We start from the raw sequence: 21,749 nt of genomic DNA, 5'->3' as shown, positions 1-21,749 counted from the left end.
GTCGTTCAGTCGTGTCCGACTCTTCGTGACCCCATGGACCATAGCACACCAGGCCTTCCTGTCCTGTGCTCTCTCCCGGAGCGTGCTCAAGTCCATATTCATTGCATTAGTGATGCTATCTAGCCATCTCATCCTCTGCCGTCCCCTTCTTGATGTAGATTTACCTAGGAGTATTAATTAGGGCTTTCCAGCAGGTTACATATGGTTGAGAAAGTTTCAACCCCTCATCGCTCTGGTTGGCCAAAGAAATTCAGGGTTGCTAGGATGTGTAAAAGTCATTATCAGTGACATTATTGCAACCCTCACAGGGTTGTTGTTGTGAGGATAAAATGGAGAGGAGGCGGATAATGTAAGCCGCCTTGGGTTCTTTGCAAGAGGAAAAAAGGTGGGGTATAAATGCAATAAATAATAATAATAATAATAATAATAATAATAATAATAATAAGGCCCTTAGCTCTTTGGTTATTCTAGTAATGTAATATCTAGGAATGTAATAACATACCCAGTTAGGTAGATATTTTTCTCCCTCTCTCATACTAGAACCTGGGGTCATCCCATGAAGCTGATCAGTGGGACATATGGAATTCACTACCATAGGATGTAGTGATGGCCACCAATTTGGGTGGCTGTAAAAGGGGGTTGGACAAATTCCTGGAGGAAAAGGCTATCAATGGCTACTAGTCTTGATAGCTATGCGCTACCTCCAGAACTGGACTCGAGCTTGGGGGAGCTGGGGGTGGCGACGGCCGACAGGAAGCTCTGGCATGGGCTGGTCCATGAAGTCATGAAGAGTCGGAAGCGACTGAATGAATAAACAACAACAACCTCCAGAAATAGAGGCTGTGAGCCTATGTGCACCAGTTGCTGGGGAACATGGGGGGGGTTGCTATTGCACTCATGCCCTGCTTCTGGGTTCCTGGTCAACAGCTGGTTGGCCACTGTGTGGACAGAATGCTGGACTAGACGGACCCTTAGTCTGATCCAGCAGGACTGTTCCTCTGTTCTTAATATCCCAAAGCCTCCTTTCCCAGTTTTCAGTTGACGATCTTCTTGCAGATTTCCAGACTGAGGCTATTTCCATTCTTTCCGCCATTCAGAAGAAATGGTAATAAATCCTTATGCAGTAGATGCTTGTTGTCTCCCACAAAGGGGGACAGTAGTCCCAGTTCCGCTGATCTGGAACTTTTCTTGCCAAATGAAATACCTCTACCCAGAGGGCAGGTTTGCATGTAATGCTAAGCCAACCTGTGAGTAAGCGATGCAGTGTGGCTTGTTTTCAGAGCAGCCCATGGTGTGCCCAAGCTGGGGAATACTGGGAGTTGTAGGACTTTTTTTTCAGTCTAAACATACATCGGATTGCAGCCTAAAAGGATTAAGAGTAGAGATTCCCTCCTTAATTCTTGTTGAATCTGCATTTTCATTGACTTTCTCTCTTCAGTTGCCAATCAGGGTCTTTGTCATTGGCTTCTTCTCCATTAAGCTGTTCCCCTTCTCCTGCACTGGAATTTCCTCCCCCTTCTTCTCCTGGGCTCAGATTCATATGCGTAAGGAATTGTCTGGCATAATTGCCTGGCCTACTGGTGCAATGGAATAACCATGGTGGTGTTATCCATTTTAATGATGTGTTTAACTGAGTGTCCCCACCTGCAGTTTCTGCCTGCAGATCTAAGCTTTTTAGTATGGTATTTAAATGCCTTTCATCTTTGAAGAGAATCAGGGCTCAAATCCTATAACACTTGGACTGGGTCGTTTTCATACTGAAGTTGCGTACTCAATCTGGAGCCTGCCCACACTGGGAGCCAGCATGGTGTAGTGGCGAGAGTGTTGGACTGGGAGCCGGGAGATCTGGGTTCTAGTCCCCACTCAGCTCTGGAAGCTCACTGGGTGACTTTGGGCCAGTCACAGACTCTCAGCCCAACCTACCTCACAGGGTTGTTGCTGTGAGGATAAAATGGAGAGGAGGATCACGTAAGCTGCCCTGGGTTCCTTGCAAGAGGGAAAAAGGCGGGATATGAACACAGGCAATAAATATGGCTCGTTTTACTGCCAAATTAATAAAATGTGCAGTGCTATCCCTCAGGTGTGCTCCCATTGTAGGTTTAGCCTGCTTGTTCTAAATCTATTCTTTCTCTGCCTACTTAAACATCTGCTGGCCAAGTTGTCAAGAATCCAATCATATCTTGATTTTCTACAGATTCCTGGATCCCTCAAAATCTCAGATTTGGGCATTTTCAGGAGCCTCCATTGCCCCCCACAATTCTGTAATAGATTGTATTAATTTTATTTCTTTTTCTTTCTTTTTTCCTGTGGTAGGCCTAAGTCCATAGCTGCACTGGCTGTTTTTGCAATTTTATTCAGTTGTTGAGAGACCTTCTTTATCTGCATTTCGAAGAGCGTGGTAGTAGGAGACCATTCTTGCCACAGGCCCCTTAATTGTTCTGCAATCTCAGCCGTTGGGTCCTATTGTTGGGCTGTCATAGTCCTTTGTCCCCGTGCTTTTTACAGCTGGGCTATTTTTAGCTCCAGAGTTCAAGGAAAATCCCCCCCTCTTGGCTCTCTGGGCATCCAGAAAGCATTGGCTATTCTCCTTGCTTCTCAAATGCTAATTTTGTTTAGCTGTTGTGTTAGAGTAAGTTATAATTTCCATTGGGGGCTCTTGGCATTGGGTTCAACCACCATATCAGTATGATGACATTGCCCCCCCCCCAATATCATTAATTATAAACAAACAAACACAAAACAAGAAGTTGCATTCTGGGGTGCTGCTGTCCCGAATTCCAGCCACTCCATTCCATTCCCATTTTCTGCCCCCACCCCAACATTCCATGGCCACTGAGCATGCTCAGTCTTTGCTGAGCTGCGTTTGAGACCCACCCTTAGGTGGTTTGGTTTGTTTGTTTTTGTTTTGTAGTACTGCAAACTTTGGCCTTCCCCTGAGTCCGCCAGTTCTTCTGTCTTGTGCGTGGATAATTCCATTTTGGCTACTAGGGCCTTTTTCACATGGAGCTTTTATTCTGCGATTGAGATTGCTCCTTCATGGAAGTTTGTAGGCCCTTTACATGACGCTGTGAACTTCCAAGGCGTCTCCTGCACTAACTGCCCTTTGTTCCATTTTTAAATAGATCGCAGATACTGAGCTATCAAATTACCCCATTATGTTCTGCTTGCATTCCCTCTGTGAAAAGAGGAAAAGCAGCAAGAAGAGGAGAGAGATCAGTGAAAGAGAATGGAAGACTCAGATTCAGGGAGAAGGAGAGGGGAAGGGCAGGGAAGGAAGCATATGAAAAAGGGAGTCATGATCCTGCATTTAAAATGGAAACAGAAAGCCCTGTTTGAAATGCAGGATTTTAGGTTGGTGTAGAGATGCCCATAAGCAAAGGCACTCATGGCCTGAGCATCAGAAATTAATGGAATTATTAGAATGGTTCTGCAAACATAGGAAACAACCAGAAATGGAATAATTTATTACAAGGGATGCAGGAAAACAGAATCATTGCTGTGCAAAAGGAACCCCTTTCTTTCTAGTTGTTTGGTAATTCCTCGTACTCTGGTCACATCTTCCTCCCCATCTCTCTAGTCTTTGTTGTATTTCTCAGTTTTAAATACCACATTCAACCTTCATCAAAGCTGATGGACTGATTTGATGCTGCCCTGTCTTTCAAGAAAAAAGGGGTCTGTGGAAAATTAGATTGACTTTCAGGAGCCTGGATTTATGTCTCCTTTTCTTTCCACTCAGTTAACTGGAGCAGAAACTTAAGTGCCATCTGTATGCAGGTGTATGGAAAAATACAGTCCCAAACCTTTAATCAAATTCTTACTTGCTAGGAGCACTTTAATTATCCTGAAAATGGAGGTCTATTTCTACTGCATGCTGAGGCCCTCTGGCTAGACGTTTGCAGCCAAAGCTGGATTTAGTCTTCCATTTGAAGGTCTGTCAGATAGTTTTCTATTTGAAGGTGTTCTCTATCTGCAGAAGTGTCCAGACCAGGTCCAGTTTAAGAAAACATATTTCTACATGTATTTTATCCTTATATGCTTTTTGGTACATTTGTGGAGCTGAGAACTCACAACATTCAGAGAAGTGCAGTATCCAAAGGATTTGGTTTAGGCCAGGAGGTGCAGATGAGATCACTTCATTTTGAAATGCAGACCAAACTTCATTTTGAAATTCAGACCAAATGAAATCGTTGATCATCCTTAACTGCTTTACAGCAGTTCAATTCCTTCCTGTTAGGCCATTCATAAAGAGGAGTTTGGAGTGATTCTTGCATATTCCTATGGAAGCTGTGGCGTGTCATAGAAATTACCTTTAATAGTTATACAAAGCCACTAAAGGGAGACAATTTGCAGTGAGGCATCTTCAGTATGTTGATGACACCCAGCATTCCATTTCTTTTTTTCATGTGATTCAGGACCTTGAATCAGTGCCTGAGTGAGTAATGGACTGGATAAGGATGAGTAAAATGAAACTACGCTAAAATAAGGCAGACATACGTTATGCCTGGTGGTTCTGGTAATCTTTGGGACAGTTTTTTTACCCATTGTATATAGGTATCCTCTGTCCCTGAAGGAGAAAGCCACTTTACATATTAAAATAAGATTCCCTCCCCCCTTTATATATGAATGAGAAGACATGCACAACCCTTAGATTAGCCCAGCAACATATAGCAAAGGAAAGAAAGCCACAATTCTACTGCTAGGAGATTTGCATGATTTCCCCTCTCAGTTTTACTGCTCTGCCTTCAGATTTGTGCAATTTCCACCTTCATTTACTGCTCTGCCTTGAAATTTGCACAATTTCCCCCCTCTGTTTGACTGCTCTGCCGTGTCATTTGCTTGATTTCCCCCGTAGTTTTACTGCTCTGTCTTGACATTTGCATCATTTCCCCCTTAGTTTTACTGCTCTGCCTTGAAATGTGTGCAATTTCACCCTCCATTTGCCATAACGTTTGTGTATGTTTGTGTATCTCTACTCTTAATCCTTTTAGGCTGCAATCCGATGTATGTTTAGACTGAAAAAAAAGTCCTACAACTCCCAGTATTCCCCAGCTTGGGCACACCATGGGCTGCTCTGAAAACAAGCCACACTGCATCGCTTACTCACATCGTTTGTGTATTGTGAGCAATCCCGCTCGCTCTTCTGTAACCCAGATGTATATCTGAGATCTAGCAGTGCAGGGAAGTGACAAGCACAAAGGCAAGGGTAGAGGGAGAGCTGGGAGCAGTTGGTGGCTACAGGAAAGAAGGAGCTTTAGAGGCGGGTGTTATTACTGCAGTAGAATGTGAAACAGTGTTTTTTAAAAAATCTGTTCAGTAGGAAGGGGAGTGCCAAAGCAGAGGATGGCATTGACAAGGACATTGACAAGAGGTGGGGTAGTGGTATGCTTGACTCAGTAGTGGACAGGTGGTCTTGTGGTCTCGTGCACTTGAACAGACTCCCCCTCCAAAATTGTGAATGCATTCCTGAGTTCATAAGGACTCAGTATAGTTGGAATACCTACTGTGATACCCGTTCCCAGCTGTATCCAAGAAAGTTGTAACTTGAGAGGTTTGGTCATGAATATCTATCTCTATCCCCACATTTCAACCAATTCAACTTTCTTCTATACTTTTTAAAGATAGGTGAATAACCCCCAGGTCGCCCTGAAAGCCATTCATGCTTTGCTTTTTCCCTCCGAGTTTCCCTGCAAAAACCTCGCAGCAATAATAACAAAACCATCTTTGGATTCCAGACGACGTAATTGCAAATGTCAGCAGCATCATTAGACAGAGTTACTTCCCCTTGCCTGTAATAGAATAGCAAGGCTGTTACAGTAGGGCATAATAACAAATAGGACTAGACACTTAAATGTGTTATTTGCTTTGTTTTCTTAAGCAGGAAAATAAAATTCGACATGATTTTAATTACTTATGCCTTAGCTGAAGTGTTATTGTTGGATGTTTTGCTTTGCATCAGCCCATTGAGATGTTGCTGCTTTTTAAGTAAAACCAGTAGAAAGAGAGAGACTGTGTGTGTGTGTGTGTGTGTGTGTGTGTGTGTGTGTGGAGAGAGAGAGTGCATATTTTTTATTTATTTATTTATTTATTTATTTATTGCATTTCTATACCGCCCCATAGCTGAAGCTCTCTGGGCGGTTTACAAAAGTTAAAACATTAAATACAATATAAAAAGTTTAAAAGCCATTGACAAAAACGCACATAAAAGCACACGGACAATATACAGAAACAACATATTAAAAACAACACTGAACAATCAGGCATAACTAAAGACACATCCCCGACCGATTAAAACTCATCATGTGCTGCCAAATGCCTGGGAAAAGAGAGAGGTCTTAACCTGGCGCCAAAAGGATGAGGATGTTGGTGCCAGGCAGACCTCGTCGGGGAGCTCGTTCCACAGATGGGGGGCCACCACTGAGAAGGCCCTCTCCCTTTTAAAGTTTGACTTGTCCAAATGTTATACGTGTTTACACTTTGGCTTGCAAATTAGACCAGAGGTCTCTTCCAGCAAGTGAAATATATCACATTACTATTCATTGGGTGAGTTTGCACATCATGCTAAGCCACCCTGAGAACAAGCCACAGTGGATTAGGTGGCTTGTTGCTTACTCCCAACAGATGAGTCTTTGCTCAGCAGGTTGCCATAGCTTGTTTCTCCCTCAGCCCCCCTCAGTCATCCCACCCTCTGTCAGCATGTATCCCAGGGGCCTTTGGGGCAGAAATCTTCCTTCCCTACATCAGCACCCTTTCTGCAGTTGGGGCTGCCAGCCAACGAAGGAAACTCCTCCCATAAGTCTGGTAGGCATAGTCTCTTCTCCCAGGGCATAGTCTGAAGGCACATGAGGCAACCACCTCGCTGAAGCTAAGCAGGGCTGGGTCTGGTCAGTGCTTGGAGGGGAGATCATCTGGGACCCACATGTAGCCACCTTGAGTTTAATGTAGGTACAATTGCATTAGAAGGTCCCAGGGCATAGTCTGAAGGCACATGGGGCAAGCACCTTGCTGACACTAAGCAGGTCTGGGTCTGGTCACTGCTTGGAGCGGAGACTGCCTGGGAACCACACGTAGCCACCTTGAGTTCCAAGATGGAAGAAGTGTGGGATATAAATGCAATAAATAAATAAATAAATAAATAAATAAATAAAAACCTAAGAAAAGCTCAGCTGGATCAGACCAAGGGTCCATTTAGTCCAGCATTCTGTTCACACAGTGGCCACCCAGCTGTCGACCAGGAACCCACAAGCAGGGCGTGAGTGCAACAGCACCCTCCCACCCATGTTCCCCAGCAACTGGTGTGCATAGGCTCACTGCCTCTGGTACTGGAGGTAGCACATACCCATCAGGACTAGTTGCCATTGATAGCCTTTTCCTCCAGGTATTTGTCCACCCCCCTTTTAAAGCCATCCAAATTGGTGGCCATCACTATATCCTGTGGCAGTGAATTCCATAGTTTCACTCTGCACTGTGTGAAGAAACCCTTCCTTTGATCTGTCCTGAATCTCCCACCAATCAGCTTCATGGGATGATCCCACTGGGTTCTAGTATTTTGAGAGAGGGAGAAAAATGGCTCCCTATCCACATTCTCCATGCCCTGCATCATTTTGCAGACCTCTCTCATGTCTCCCCTTACCCTCCTTTTTCCAAACTCAGCAATCCCAGCTGTTGTAACCTTCCCTCATAGGGGAGATGCTCCAGCCCCTTGATCATTTTATTTGCCCTTTTCTGCACTTCTTCCAGCTCTACAATATCTTTTTTTTTTTTTTTTAGGTGTACCAGAACTGTACACAGTATTCCAAGTGTGAATGCACCATAGATTTGTATAAGGGCAGTATGCAATATCCTACACACCCATCAGACCACCAAGGGGATTTAAGTTTCTGAGCCCTTCTGAATGCAGGAACGCATCTGCAATTTTTTTGTTTTGTGTTGCATCATTTTTGCAAGGAAGCAGATTTTGGCAACACATTTGAGAAATGTCCTCGTTGTAAGAGCTTTTCAGCAGTAGAACGGACTGCCTCGTAAGATGGTGGACTCACCTTTGGTGGAGTTATTTAAGCAGAGGTTGCACAGCCCTCTGTCTGGGATGTTGCACTTGCATCTTGCATTGTAGATCCTGCACTGAGCAGGGGGTTGGGCTGGGTCTCCAGAGTGTCATTATTACATGCATGTACTCTGATGAAAAATTGTTTAAGAGTAGTACTGTGCCAAAAAAAATTCCCACGTTTTTTGGACCATTCTCATTCCATTTGATAGAAGAGAAATTGCTTTTGAAAATAAAGTCAATGGTGACGAAATTTCAGAGAAATTCTCATGGGTTGGGTTTGGGTTTCTTGGGCTTACCTTACTTAGGAGGTGGCTGAGGAGTGAGCACAACCGTCCTGTTTTTCACTGTACCATCATCTCTCTGGCCTTCCTGCACTTCAATTAAAGCCCAGTTTAAAGCACCATGAGGTAATTCCTCCCATGGGGCTTTTTTCAGGTCAAGGCATGCAGGCAGCCTGGGAAGCTGGCTGCGATGAGGTAAGTTCAAAAACACCACAAAAATAAACTATACAACATCCTGAATGAGGCCGAACAATGGAAGCCTTTTTCATGGGGGGAGAACACTTTCAGGGAATTGGAGGACAGATTTTGGCAGAGCACTAACCCCAAGTCATCCCTGGAGGCAGACACAATGCTCCGCCACCTGCATTGCGGTGGATGCAAATTGGGGGCCAGCCTGCCAAGGCAGTTGATACTGTTGCAGCATGAAAATCCCCAAAGCCCTTACCAAAAAAGAAAGAAGCCGTGCGACATGCCTTGCCAATGGGAAGCTCTACCTGGGGGAAACAGTTGAGAATTTCTCGTCCCCCTGTAGAAATTCCGTTAAATTTTCTCCCCAAACTTCTCTGCCCACAAGTCAGGTGGGGAATTTTGAGAGGACATTTGTGCACAGCTCTATTTCAGAGTATGTATGTGGTGCGGAGGCGGGCAGGGAGGTCTCCAGCTTTCACAGTCTGTATGCTTCGTTTCTTGTTCTCCCTTTCAATCTCTCCAGGTGTGGCTCTGTGGTGGAAGCATGGAGGTCCTTCCCTGTTCTCGAGTTGCGCACATTGAGCGTAAGAAGAAGCCTTACAACAACAACATTGGCTTCTACACTAAGAGGAATGCGTTGCGGGTGGCCGAGGTGTGGATGGATGATTACAAGTCTCATGTGTACATCGCATGGAACCTACCACTGGAGGTATGCCTATTTATCTTCACTCTCTTGGCCCTGCTCCCCTAATCTCACCTGTTGCTACAGGGTTGTACTAGGAACAAGGAGACCTGGGGTGAAATCCCTGCTTGGCCATGAAATTCAATGGGGCTCTTGGGACAGTCACCATTGTTGGGAGGGTAAAAAGAAAGGGGGGGGGAGGGGGAGAGACTATGATCATTGCCTTGAGCTCCTTAATAAATACATCAATGTGGGGGGCTATGAGCATGAAGGTGGAACCTATACAGTCAGAACATCAGAACGTATAAGACTGATTCTGGCCCACTAGCACTGGCTGCCTATATGCTTCCTAAACCTATTCAAAGTGCTGGTTTTGACGTATAAAGCCCTACACGGTTCAGGACCACTGTACCTGACAGAATGCCTCTCTTGGCATGAACTGACCCACACACTACACTCTACATCGAAAACCCTCCTCCAGGAGCCTCCTCCATTGGAGGCTCAGAGGGCAGCAACAAGGGAGAGGGACTTCTCAGTGGTGGCTCCCCATGTGTGGAATAAGCTTCCTGACGAGGCCCACCTGGCACCAATATTGTCATCTTTTCGGAACCAGGTTAAAACTGCCCTCTTCTCTCAGGCATTAGGCAGCGTATAATGTGTCTCTTGACTGGCCCTAGCTGATTGTTTTTGTTTTAAATATACGTTGTTGTTGTGTGTGTTATTTGTTCTGTGTTGTTACATGAATGGTTTTATATTTTATAGAATGTATTTTAATGGTTTTTAATTTTTGTGAACTTCCCAGAGAGCTTCGGCTATGGGGCATTATAGAAATATAATAAATGGAAATGAATGAATGAATCGGATCAGGCTTTCCTTTTCAAAGTATTTTAGTGCATTGCTCTTCAGTTAAGGAGTCATGATGACTAGGGATGGATGAATCAGTCTGTTTCCAGTTTGTGTCAGTTTCACATGTTTTTGCTCATGTTGGTTCCATTTTCTGTGCTTTTTTTTAAAAAAAAAAGAATGAACATTTTCATTTAAAGTCATTTCTCCCTAATATATACGTTTTTGTACAAAAATATACGTTTTTGTACACATTGTTCCTGAAAATACTCATTTTTGTACACATTTTTTGAGCTGAGAAACTATTAGGGAGGGAAAAAAAATGGGAGAAGTGCACAATCCGAAGGATAACTGCACTCTGATATTATCTGGGGAGTGTGAATTAGATCAGCTCACTTCCAAATGTAGACCAAACAAAATTCTACAGCATCTCTAGTCATGATCCACAGCTGGGGTGAATCCTGCCAGGGCCGACCCTACCATTAGGCAGAATGAGGCAGCTGCTTCAGGCAGTGGATTCTCTAGAGGGAAGGGTGGAACAGTAGCAGTTCTCCCAGCTGTTCCTCTGGTGCATGCCCTCTGGCCATTCCCTTCTGTTCAAAGGCAGAGCTGTGAGCATTATGCTCCTTGGATGAAATGTTCTCTGTGAGGGGAGGGGAGCCCCCAACCCAGCTTGGTGAAGTGGAAGCTGCCAGTGGGGAAGTTCATGATGGCAGATCTGACTGCCTTCTCCTTCTCCTTCTCCCTCCCCCTCGTCGTCTTCCTCATCGACATCGTCCTTCTCCTCCAGCTCACAGGCAGATAGAACGTCCCCAGCAATTAGCATTGAAAATTACACTGCCTCTGATACTGGAGGTAATATACAGCCACAATGACAAGTCACCATCCATCACCCCAGTCTCCATGAATTCCTCTGCTCTCCTTTTAAAGCTCTCCAATTTGGTGGCCATCGCTACATCTTGTGATAGCAAATTACATCGTTTAACTTCACAGAAGTGCTTCTCTTCACAGTGCTTCTGTGAAGAGAAGAGGAAGGCCTTGGACGTGACGTGAAGTCATACATCATGGAGGGCAGGAGCAGGAACAATTCCAGACAAGATATCCAACCTATTTGTGGAAAATCTGTTACAAATCGATGAGTCTCAGGACAGTAGTTACCAAATGGCACAGTGATGCTAGGATGTCTCTCTTTCAGAACCCTGGGATTCATATCGGGGATGTTTCAGAACGAAAAGCACTCCGGAAAAAACTGAAGTGTAAAAACTTCCAATGGTACCTGGACCACGTCTATCCAGAAATGAGAAAATATAATAACACCATTGCCTATGGAGAGGTAATTAAAGGGTTGGTGGCAAGCACCACATTGAACATGTGGACACTTGTTGTGAATTCAGAATACATTTTTTATTTGTTTCCAATGATTTTCTAATGAGATCTGTGGGGAATCACTGAAAGCAGCCAGTTGCGGCTGGCCTGATCAATTTGTCTGAAATTATAGAGACATTCCCAAGAGCACGTCCAAATGTAAACAATAAAAGACAGCAAAAAATAAGTGTTAGTCCTAACTCGCCACTAAGGATTTCAATTTTGTATCAGCCAAATCAAAACCAAAACCCATGACTCATAAGGAAAGGTTCCTGTTAGAATCATTTCAGCTGGGATCGATTCTCCAGTAATCATTAATGCTGTGCTGGAAATTTATCCCACATTTTTGACCATTCTCATTCCATTTGATAGAAAAGATGTTGCTTTTGAAAAGAAATTGAAAGGAGGAGAAATTTTGGAGAAATGCTCATGGGTTGGGTTGGGGGTTCTTGTCCTTCCTTTACTTATGAGGTGGCCAAGGAGTATTCATGTTTGTCCTGTCTTTCATTGTACAACAATTTCTGTGGCAGCCTGTAGCCTCCTCAGCTTCCCGTGCTTCAGTCCAAGCCATCGTGAGGAAGACATCATGAGGCAATTCCTCCCATGGGGCTTTTGCAGTTCAGGAAGTTGTATTGGCCCCAGGAGTGTAACCAAGTCACCTGTAGCATTAGAGTGGCCTAGAGATCCATAATGCTTGCTTAAGTTCATTATTGGTGCTATTCCCATGCTAGTAGGCCTCTGAGCATGTTGAGATGAGTCAAAGGCCAATATCAAGATGTGCCTGGGAAGCGAAGTTTGTTTGTCTTAAAGCTGCAGGTGGCTGTGCTGGGAACCAAACACTTCTAGTCTATGCTGGTAATGAACACTAGGGGGCACTTGCTGCTCTCATGCTGCCTCATTGCTAACATGTATGGTATAAAACCCATTGTACCCCTTGGCTCTGGATTCAGAGAAGCTCTCTGATCCAACTATTGGGTACGCCTGTGTGCTGTAAGTTACTCAATAAAGTACTCCTTGTAAGTAAACCTGGATCTGATTTATCACTATCTTGGCACCTCTAAATTAAGAGTTCAAAACCTACTGCAGGGGCAATACAGAAGCTGCCAAGCCATGGAAAGATGCATAATAGAGAGAGAAAACACACGCAGCACCCTCGGCCAACTTGCATTGATTTGTTGTTGTTGTTCAGTCGTTAAGTCGTGTCCGACTCTTTGTGACCCCATGGACCATAGCACGCCAGGCCTTCCTGTCCTCCGCTGTCTCCTGGAGCATGCTCATGTTCATATTCATTGCATCAGTGATACTATCTAGCCATCTCATCCTCTGCCGTCCCCTTCTCCTTTTGCCTTCAGTCTTTCCCAGCATCAGGGTCTTTTCCAGTGACTTTTCTCTTCGCATTAGGTGGCCAAAATATTTGAGCTTCAGCTACAGTATCTGTCCTTCCAATGAGCACTCAGGGTTGATTTCCTTTAGGACTGACTGATTTGACCTCCTTGGAGTCCAGGGGACTTGTAAGAGTCTTCTCCAGCACCACAGTTCGAAAGCACCGATTCTTCGGCGCTCAGCCTTCCTTCTAGTCCAGCTCTCACAGCCATACGTTGCTATCGCAGTGATTAAGGAAGCTCAAAAAACAAAATAAATTCAATGTTCTGCCTCAGGAAGTGGAAGCGTCTACATAGTTTATCATGTTGCCACTTGTAGGAACAGTGCAAAAAGCCAAACTTTTTCCCTACGAAAAAAATGTCTTTGGGAAAAGAAAGAAAGAAGCTGTGCTACACCCCCTGCTAATAGTGAGCCCTGTCTGGGAGAAACTGTTGGAGAATTTCTCCTTCCCTACGAGAAATTCGGTGAAATGGTCCCTCCAATTTCTCTGCCCAGAAATAGGATGGGGAAGTTTGAGAGGCCATTTGCACACAGCTGTACTCCCGCCATTGCCTCCTGGGAGCCAGGAGGGAAAAGGAGCCATAAACACGCAGCGGCAGGGGCGCTGTGAGTGAGCGTCTCCGTCTCCCTCCCGGGAGCAAGTTGTTTGCCGGGAGCAACTTATCTGCTTGGAGCTATCCAAGGTCCTGTAACTTGAGCTTGTCCAGTTAGTGCCCGATGAACTATGGCTAGGTTGCCTACACACCCCACTCAGTAATCTCCACTTGTCCACGGACCCCTGCTCACAATAAGGACAAAACGGAACAGCATCAGGTAATGTAGACATCTACATTCAAGAAAACACAGCATCCGTTATACTAATCAAACTCCCACTAACTGCTGAAAGCAATTGTTGTCAATATTTGCCTTTGTGTGATTCTGTTAGCCATCCTGGGAATTGTTCTGTTTTTGAATTTGTTACAGCTCCGCAACAACAAAGTGAAAGATGTCTGCCTTGATCAAGGACCACAGGAGAATCACACCGCAATCCTGTATCCATGCCATGGCTGGGGGCCTCAGGTAAGAATTCACTTTAGTTACTGCTACGTGACAGGAGTAGTGATGCTGCTGAAATTCGGGATGGGGCAGTTCCTAAACACATCTACTTGGTCCTAGAAGCAAATCTCATTGAGTTCAAAGTAAAGTGCTATAGGATTGCAGCCTAAAACATACAGGCTGGATCCAGACTACATGAGTTATGGTTTAGTGCAGGCTTCTTCATCCTAGTGCCTGGTGCGAACTCGCAGGATTCCTGACCATCGGCCATGCTGTTTGGGGCTGATGGGAGTTGTAGTCCAAAACATCTGGAGGGCAGCAGGTTGAGGAAGACTGCTTTGAAATCTATTGGACAAGTTAGGTATGGCTAACTTAAGTTTCATTGAAATCAATGAGACTTAAGCATGACTAGCTCTGAGCTGGACATCATGCTCCTATGAGAACCACCACTTCCTGTGTCCGGCCAGGTAGGAAGTGGGGAGGGGGTGCTTTTTCCTGTTTTCTCTGCTTTCTGTATTTGTGTTTTTTTTTTAAATCCTCCCATTGACACCAGTGGGGGAGGGGGGATTATCCACAGCCATCTCTCAGGGGTGCTTTGACTTGGACTCCTGCATTGAGTAGGGGGTTGGACTCGATGGTCTTATAGGCCCCTTCCAACCCTACTATTCTAGGATTCTAGGATGGGGAGGACAACTTTGCTCACTGTCTAATGCTTGTGTCAAGAATGAATCTGAGCATGTGGAGATGTCTAGCAGCTCAGATTCAGAATGGGAACAGCAAGAACAAAGGGAGGCTCCCTCCCTAGTGAACTCAGATATGGCATGGCCTTCTTCCCAAGACCTTGACTCACAGATGGCTCAGGCTGAATGCCCCTATCCCTTCCTCCTCCATGAGAACCCAGATTTTGGGGGAGGAGGAGAGTGAGGGGCATGACTTGAGGGATGCTAGGGTCCATCGCAGAGCGAAGTGGGAAAAGTTAGGGGCAGGGCTCAGACGCTCTGCCAGGTTAGCCACTCATGGAAGCCAACATAGGAGGGAGCCACCCTATAGGAGGGCCATCCCCGAGAAGTAAGTCTGGCTGTGAAGTTCTTGCCCAGACTGCTGGCAACTTCTCTAACTTCTACTTTGGTCTGTTCTAACTGATATTCATAGATGTGTGGGTTAGCTGGTTCGATGCAGTCTGGGAGTTTCCTAGAATCTGCATTTGTAAATTAGCTAGTTGTTAACTAATGAAGTAGTGTTAGCCTGAATCCTAGTTTCCTAGAGTGTGTTGCTTGTGAAGGGAGAGGACGTATGAACGTGAGCGGGGGTGGGGGGAGACTGAAAGAAGGAGAATGCCGCTCCTCCCTCAGAAACCCAGCAGGGCTTTGCATTGTCAGATGCTCTGATCTCAGAGTGTTCTGACTCTACAGGCCAAATTGCCCTGCTGTTTTCACATCCAGTGTGGCCCTTATCAGAAGATCTTTGAATATTCCTTATATTGGTACTGCAGTAATGAACGTTCATGTCTCCTTCTCCCTCTTCCTCATCCAGCTTGCTCGTTATACCAAAGAAGGATTTCTTCATTTGGGCGCTCTTGGGACCACACTACTCCTGCCAGATACCCGCTGCGTGGTAGATAATATGAAAAGCAGATTCCCTCAGCTCCTTGATTGTGAGAAAGTCAAGAGCAGTCTCCAGAAGCGCTGGAATTTCATCCAGGTTCATAACTTCCAACTTTTCACATATGAAATTAGGGGCATAATTGGCCTCCACTCTCATGCACTGCTGAAAGCAGGCCTGTGCCATCTCCTTCCTTCGCTGGACCTTCATGGTTTTGCAGACTCTTTTCTCTTTTCTAAACTGGCACCACCATTCACCCAGCATTCAGTGGCCACTGATCATGCTCCATCTTTATTGGGCTCTTTGGAGTTTTGCCTCCCCCCCATCCCCAGATGTTCCATTGAAACTGCTGACATTTCCCTCTTGTGCATGGATGGCGCCTTTTTGGCTACATCAGGATCCAAACTCGGACAATGAGTTCTCTATTAGTTCTCTACTAGGTTTTAGTTAAACAGAATTAAAGAGGAGTGGAATGCAACACAAAGAGAACTATTGAAACAATACATTAACTGAATGGGCAAAGTCCAGTCATCTTTAGTTGAAACTTTCTTCCCACTCAGTTATTCTAGACCAGCCTTTTCAGAACCCTTTCTTCCCAATCTCCAGCTTCCCCTGTTCCCATATGTGTTGGACTGATGCATGATGCTTCTAGATTAAAACACCAGTTTTAAAGGAACTGCACTGGCTGCCAATACGCTTCTGGTCAGAATTCAAGGTGCTGGTGATGACATTTAAATCCTTAAGCGGCTTGGGACCTCGATATTTGAAAGAGCGCCTTCCACTATATATGCTTGCCCAAGGACTGAGATCTGTTGGAGAAGCCCTCCTTTCCATCCCACCAGTGTGAGACGTACACTATGGTGGGACGTGGGAGAGAGCCTTCTCTGCTGTGGCACCCCAGTTGTGGAATGCCCTCCCCTTAGAGGCCTGATTGGCGCAAATGTTGGTTTCATTTCAGCGCCAAGTTAAAACATGGCTTTTCACCAAAGCCTTTGAGGGCTAACTGAATTCCCTAAAGTTGCACACTGTTTTAACTGTTTACTGCTTTAGACTTTTGAATTGGTATTAGCTTGCTTAATAGTTTAGTATGTTTTTAGCTGTTTGAATTATTTGTTGTTTTATACTTTTTAAATTGATTTTATCTGTACACTGTCCTGAGATCTTAATGATATAGGGTGGGATACACATGTTATCAACCAACCAACCAACCAACCAACGGATGTGTAGGGATGCTGGAGAAATCTGCCGCAGACTCAAATGAGGTGGGATTCCAAAGAATCCAACCTCTGGAGTCCATGGTGGAGTGGCCACGCTCACCTCTGCATCAGGAAGAGTTCCCGTGGGAAAGCTCTCCAGCTTTCTAAAGTTCGCAATAAGCGAATGGCAGCTGCTATTAGCTTATTGCAGGAAAATTACAGCCATAAATGGTGTATCGTATGCCATTTGCAGCTGTAAAGTACATACTGTTGCATAAATACAGCTGTAAACAGGTGCAATTTAGGTAAAGGTAAGTGCTTCATGGCCGCAAATGGCATAAAATACGCCATTTACGGCTGTAATTTCCCCGCAATAGGCGAATGGCAGTCACCATTAGAGTACTGCATTTTTTTAGAAAGCTAGAGAGTGGCTTCGCCAACTCTGGCGGACGTGACAGGACTCTGGAGGAATCCATGGGGCCCCAAGTGGCCCGAATTGCCCCGTGGCAGAGACTGGACATTGGGGGGGTCCCTCTCTGGACACTGGTGGGGGGTCCCTCCCTGTGGATGTGTGCATACATTGATTTGTGTTCTCTTTTTATTTCAGAATGGTGCAATTCTAAATAAAGGGACAGGGCGCTGCTTGGAAGTTGAGAATAAAGGCATGTCAGGTATGGATCTTATTCTTCGCAGCTGTACAGGACAAAGGTGGACAATTAAAAATTTTATCAAGTAAAAGCATCCTTCATCCTTTGCTCAATATCGAATCTGACTGAGATCTCACAAGGGTAGACCTTTTAAAACAAACTCTCTCTTCATAATATCAGGGAAGACTCTTAAAGGAAGAGAAGATGTATTTTATTTTTAAATTTTATTTATTGAATCTTGGATTTCTGCGGACTTCAACCAGCTGGCTGAAGGAAAACATTCCAGACCTGCAATTGTCATCATGTTGAGCACTTAAATGACAATTCTCCTGGACGACTGTAATAAAAGCTCATAAACATGTCCTGCTTCCCACAACGGAAGGACTGGCAAAAGATATGGGAGGGACGGAAAGAAGATCTTGGATATTTTTAATTTTAAAAATGCGCATATCTAGAAATGGAGATAAATGATTAATGTTGATCACCATAATCCCTGAACTACCACTATAAACAATTTATTCAGTCCTTTTCCAAGCCAGCTTTGTGACATATGCATCGCTACATAGATTGAAAACTGTGAGAGTCCTGGACTTCTAAAGGCACATTTCATAAGCTTCCTCCAGAACTTGTTCTCCTTACCAAGCACACCAGGCAGTTGTCATCCCCATGCCTGCCTGAAGAGGGGGGTAAGGAGGGAGCAAATTATCCAAAAAAGCCAACCGTGCAGCACCATAATGACCAACACAATTACAACTGCCCCCCGCCCGTCACTGACTTTCCATCCTTCTGTCAGTCTTGAAAAGAAGACCACTCTTTTAAACGCGCCAAGAGTCAGTACCGCAAAGGAATATTTTCATGAAGACCAACCTTGGTCTCCCCAACAATTATGCAAATGGATTAATTTTGTGTTTGTGTGCGTTTTAATGTGCAATCATCTTAAAAAAAAAAATCCTAATTTAATCTTGTGCAATTGCGCTTTAGAGACCAGACCTATGGGCCACTCCGTCATGCTTCTTCCTTAAACGTTGGCTAGGTTATATTCAGTGCAGTAGATGTGGGGAAAGGGAGAACATGTGAATGCCCTCCCACCTTGAAAGGGTTGGTAATTGCGGAAAAACGCCCTGTGCTAAGCCGTCCCACTTCTACTAACACCAGTATGTGGAGAAAGTCCACATAGGTTATCCCCATTCACATCCCGCTGTCACCAGAAATCTACTCCCCTTTATTTAATATGCCCTTTCTACCTAAGGTAGCTGGACACAAATGTGAGACGAGAAAATCAGAGGCGTGCATATAGTAAACAAGATATGGAAGATGTTATTTAAAAGAAATAAAACGAGAAAGGTTATTAACTTATGGTTACTGTTTAATAACAGGATTTTTAGGTTGTTAACTCTGACTACCAATCAGGCTAGAGATGCTACAGTTCCTAACCTGACCCAAGCTCAAACCAATTCCCCTATCAAGCTCCACCCCGGTTAAATCACAGACCTGGTATAGAGGGCATGTGGCTTTCCTGGTAAGGTAAAGTATTACCTTACTTCCGTGCAGTTTGCCAGACTTGCCTTAAAGTCTTCAATCTGGTCCAGCAGGGGATCTGTTTTTGAACCCCCATCAGCTGTTGCCAGGCCCCAGCTAGCCCTAAAGTCTGTTCCTGTCTGTCCAGTCTGTCTTTCTGTACTTGCTGGCCATCTTCTGATCCTGGCTTCCTGATCCAGATGCTGCTGCCCTGCTGTGCCGCTGTCTTCTCTTAGCCTCTCCAGAAGACCCTCCTCGTCTGGTGGCGCTCTAACTTAAATCACAAAGAAGTGAAACACGTTCTCAGGGTAACACACACACACATATATATATGAGGAAGCCCTGCAAACAAAATGTATTGTAGGAAGCCCTAAAATATATATTATATATTATAGGAGGTCCTGCAAACAACATTTTATTGTAGGAAGCCGTGCGATCTCTCTCTCTCTCTCTCTCTCATCTATCTCTCATCAATCAATCTATCATCTATCTATCATCTATCTGTCATCTATCTGTCATCTATCAATCTATCAATCTGTCATCTATCTGTATATAGAAGCCCTGCAAAAACAACAACAACCAAAAACTGTAGGAAGCCCTGCAAAAAAAAAAAAAAAAACATCCTGAAAACCTGTTTCTCTTCTCTGTGATTTACTTTGGATGTTCACCTCCATCTGTTTTCTTGGCACTTTGACTTAGCCACCTCGAGTGACATTTTTCTTGGTAGAAATAAAATAAATACATAGTGACACCCTCTCCTCCTGGTGATACGCTCCCTTGATGAAACTCTGTCAAACCTCCCAGATGCCTCTCCTGGGCCCCTTATATTTGTTCCAGTTGGAACCCTCCAGCTAACCACCGTTGATGTTGCCACAGCATTCTATCACACCACCTCTGTTCAAACTCGGGATCAGTAGACATCATTGGAATGTTTCATGATCTTACATCATGATCTTTATTACTATTATCAGAATTTGTATCCCATTTTCAGCTGAAAAAGGCTCCCGGAGTGACCCACAAAGATTAAGAATCAGACAGTTCCTGCCCTCAGGTTTACTAAAAGATATGACACAAAAGGAAAAGGTCTTGGGAGGGAGGAGGGGAGAAAAACAAAACTCAGACACTGGTTCCTACTTTCAAATTCAGAGCCGGAGCCCGGAAGCTGCTGGCTGTACCATATTTTTGGCTTCCCAGCAAGCTGTGGGATGACCTGAAGCCATTAGGTGAGCATTTGAATCTCTTAGGTCATGGTCACAGACCTCGGGGTACCTTTTATAAAGAAAACCAGTTCAAGGGGAATATGAGATTGCTCTGTAGTTCTCCATTTTTTGCAGGCGGATATACTGTAACCTTTAAATAAAAAGGGAATGTTTTGCTCTCTACCTGCCCGTAAGTGACTGTCCTGCCTTGCTTCTCTCCATTACTGCATCCAATGAGGTAGGTTTTACCTATGAAAGCTCATGTAGAAAATATAAATTAAAGTATTAGCCTAAAAAGTCCTACTTCATTCTTTTGTTCATATCAGTTTCTGAGAAAGAGAGAAGCATCAAGTTTCCTTTAGCCCACAGCTCACTCTACTTTTCCCAACACACATACATATCACAGAATCATAGAAAGTAGGGTTGGAAGGGGCCTATAAGACCATCGAATCCAACCCCCTGCTCAATGTCAGAATCCAAGTCAAAGCATCCCTGACAGATGGCTGTCCAGCTTCATAGAATCATAGAAGAGTAAGGTTGGAGGGGGCTATAAGACCATCAAGTCCAACCCCCTGCTCAGTGCAGGAATCCAAGTCAGAGCATCCCTGACAAATGGCCATCCAGCCTTGTCTTGGATGCCTCCAGTGTGGGAGAGCCCACCACCTGCCATATTGCTCTAACAATCGGGAAGTTTTTCCTGATGTTCAGCCGGAATCATATTCATTAATTCATTACATTTCTATATCACCCAATAGCCAAAGCTCTAAATTCTCTCCCCTTAGCTGTCAGTATGTTGTTGTGTCGCTTCCCCTAAGCTCCAACATTTGATTCAAACTCAGAGAGGGCAGAATCCAGCATAGAACCACACACATTTCCTCCACTGGCCTCCCCCTCTTCCAGAAACTAGTGTTGTTCATTTAGGGCTGGCCACACAGAGACCAGAATTGGGAGTTGTCCTGCTTTGGCTGCAGGAGGCTCTGAGTGAAGGGGCTAACCAAGAAGGCAAGCAATGAAGCAGGCAAAGGTTCTAGCACACAAGTTTCAGACCAGTGGGTTCAAGCTCGGATGCGGCCAAGATAGCAGGCAAAGGTCAAATTGCAAGTTCCACCATCCCAAAGCGGAGTCAAGAAGGAGTACAAAGGTCAATCATAAGACAAGGTCTGGAAAACAAGGTACAAGGCACTGGAGTGGATAGAACAATGTTGTTCCGGTACTGGCTAGGCAGACACTGAAGGCTTTTTACGACCTGATACCTGCTGAGCCCCACCCAGAGCTCAGCTGCAGTATATTAGAGCTCTCTTGTCAGAGCCCTAATACTGAGAAGTAGCTTTCTCCTGAAGAGTCCTTTCTTTGCAAGCGAGCACTCCTTCTCACTTGAGCCCTACTGACCTGTTGCTTGAGCTGCTCATGTTCCAGGGCAGGGGGTTGCTCAGGCTCTGTCTCAGAGACAAAGTCCCCTCCACCTGATGGGGGTGGATTTGCAACTGAGGAACCAGGGTCCTCCCGGTGTGGTGACAGTGCATTAATCTGGGGTCCTGACCTTGTCAGGATCCATACCACAATAGATTTGGGATAAGCCAAAGTGAGACAAAGTCACAAATGGGTCAGTTTAACCATTTATTGACTGATGATAAATGGATGCGGAAATAAAGCAAAGCAAAGAACCGCACATGTCCCTTGTGCTGACCAAAGCTGCCAACTTCCCCACAGCCATGCGTGTATCTGTGTCCCAATCAAGACACACAGGACGCCTCTTCATGGACTG

The 21,749-nt window shown here is 44.8% G+C and overlaps 1 protein-coding gene across 3 annotated transcripts in view; it reads left to right on the top strand.

Moving 5' to 3' along the window:
• Positions 1 to 20,275, top strand: part of GALNT17 (polypeptide N-acetylgalactosaminyltransferase 17) — a 140,994-nt gene extending 120,719 nt beyond the window's left edge. For all 3 annotated transcript variants that reach the window (XM_084822974.1, XM_084822976.1, XM_084822975.1), the window contains exons 7-11: positions 9,038 to 9,223; positions 11,235 to 11,372; positions 13,751 to 13,846; positions 15,356 to 15,523; positions 17,228 to 20,275. In XM_084822974.1, coding sequence (XP_084679100.1) covers positions 9,038 to 9,223; positions 11,235 to 11,372; positions 13,751 to 13,846; positions 15,356 to 15,523; positions 17,228 to 17,356 — 717 coding nt within the window. In that variant the 3' untranslated portion in view covers positions 17,357 to 20,275. The remainder of the gene's footprint in view (positions 1 to 9,037; positions 9,224 to 11,234; positions 11,373 to 13,750; positions 13,847 to 15,355; positions 15,524 to 17,227) is intronic.
• The last annotated feature ends 1,474 nt before the right edge of the window (positions 20,276 to 21,749 follow it).

Source organism: Heloderma suspectum, chromosome 16 (genome assembly GCF_057233095.1).
Source record: "Heloderma suspectum isolate Gila_16-S chromosome 16, 16-S_ref, whole genome shotgun sequence".
Classification (NCBI taxonomy): Eukaryota; Metazoa; Chordata; class Lepidosauria; order Squamata; family Helodermatidae; genus Heloderma; species Heloderma suspectum.
Note: the sequence above shows the minus strand (reverse complement) of the source record. Positions and strands in the feature narration are given on the sequence as shown.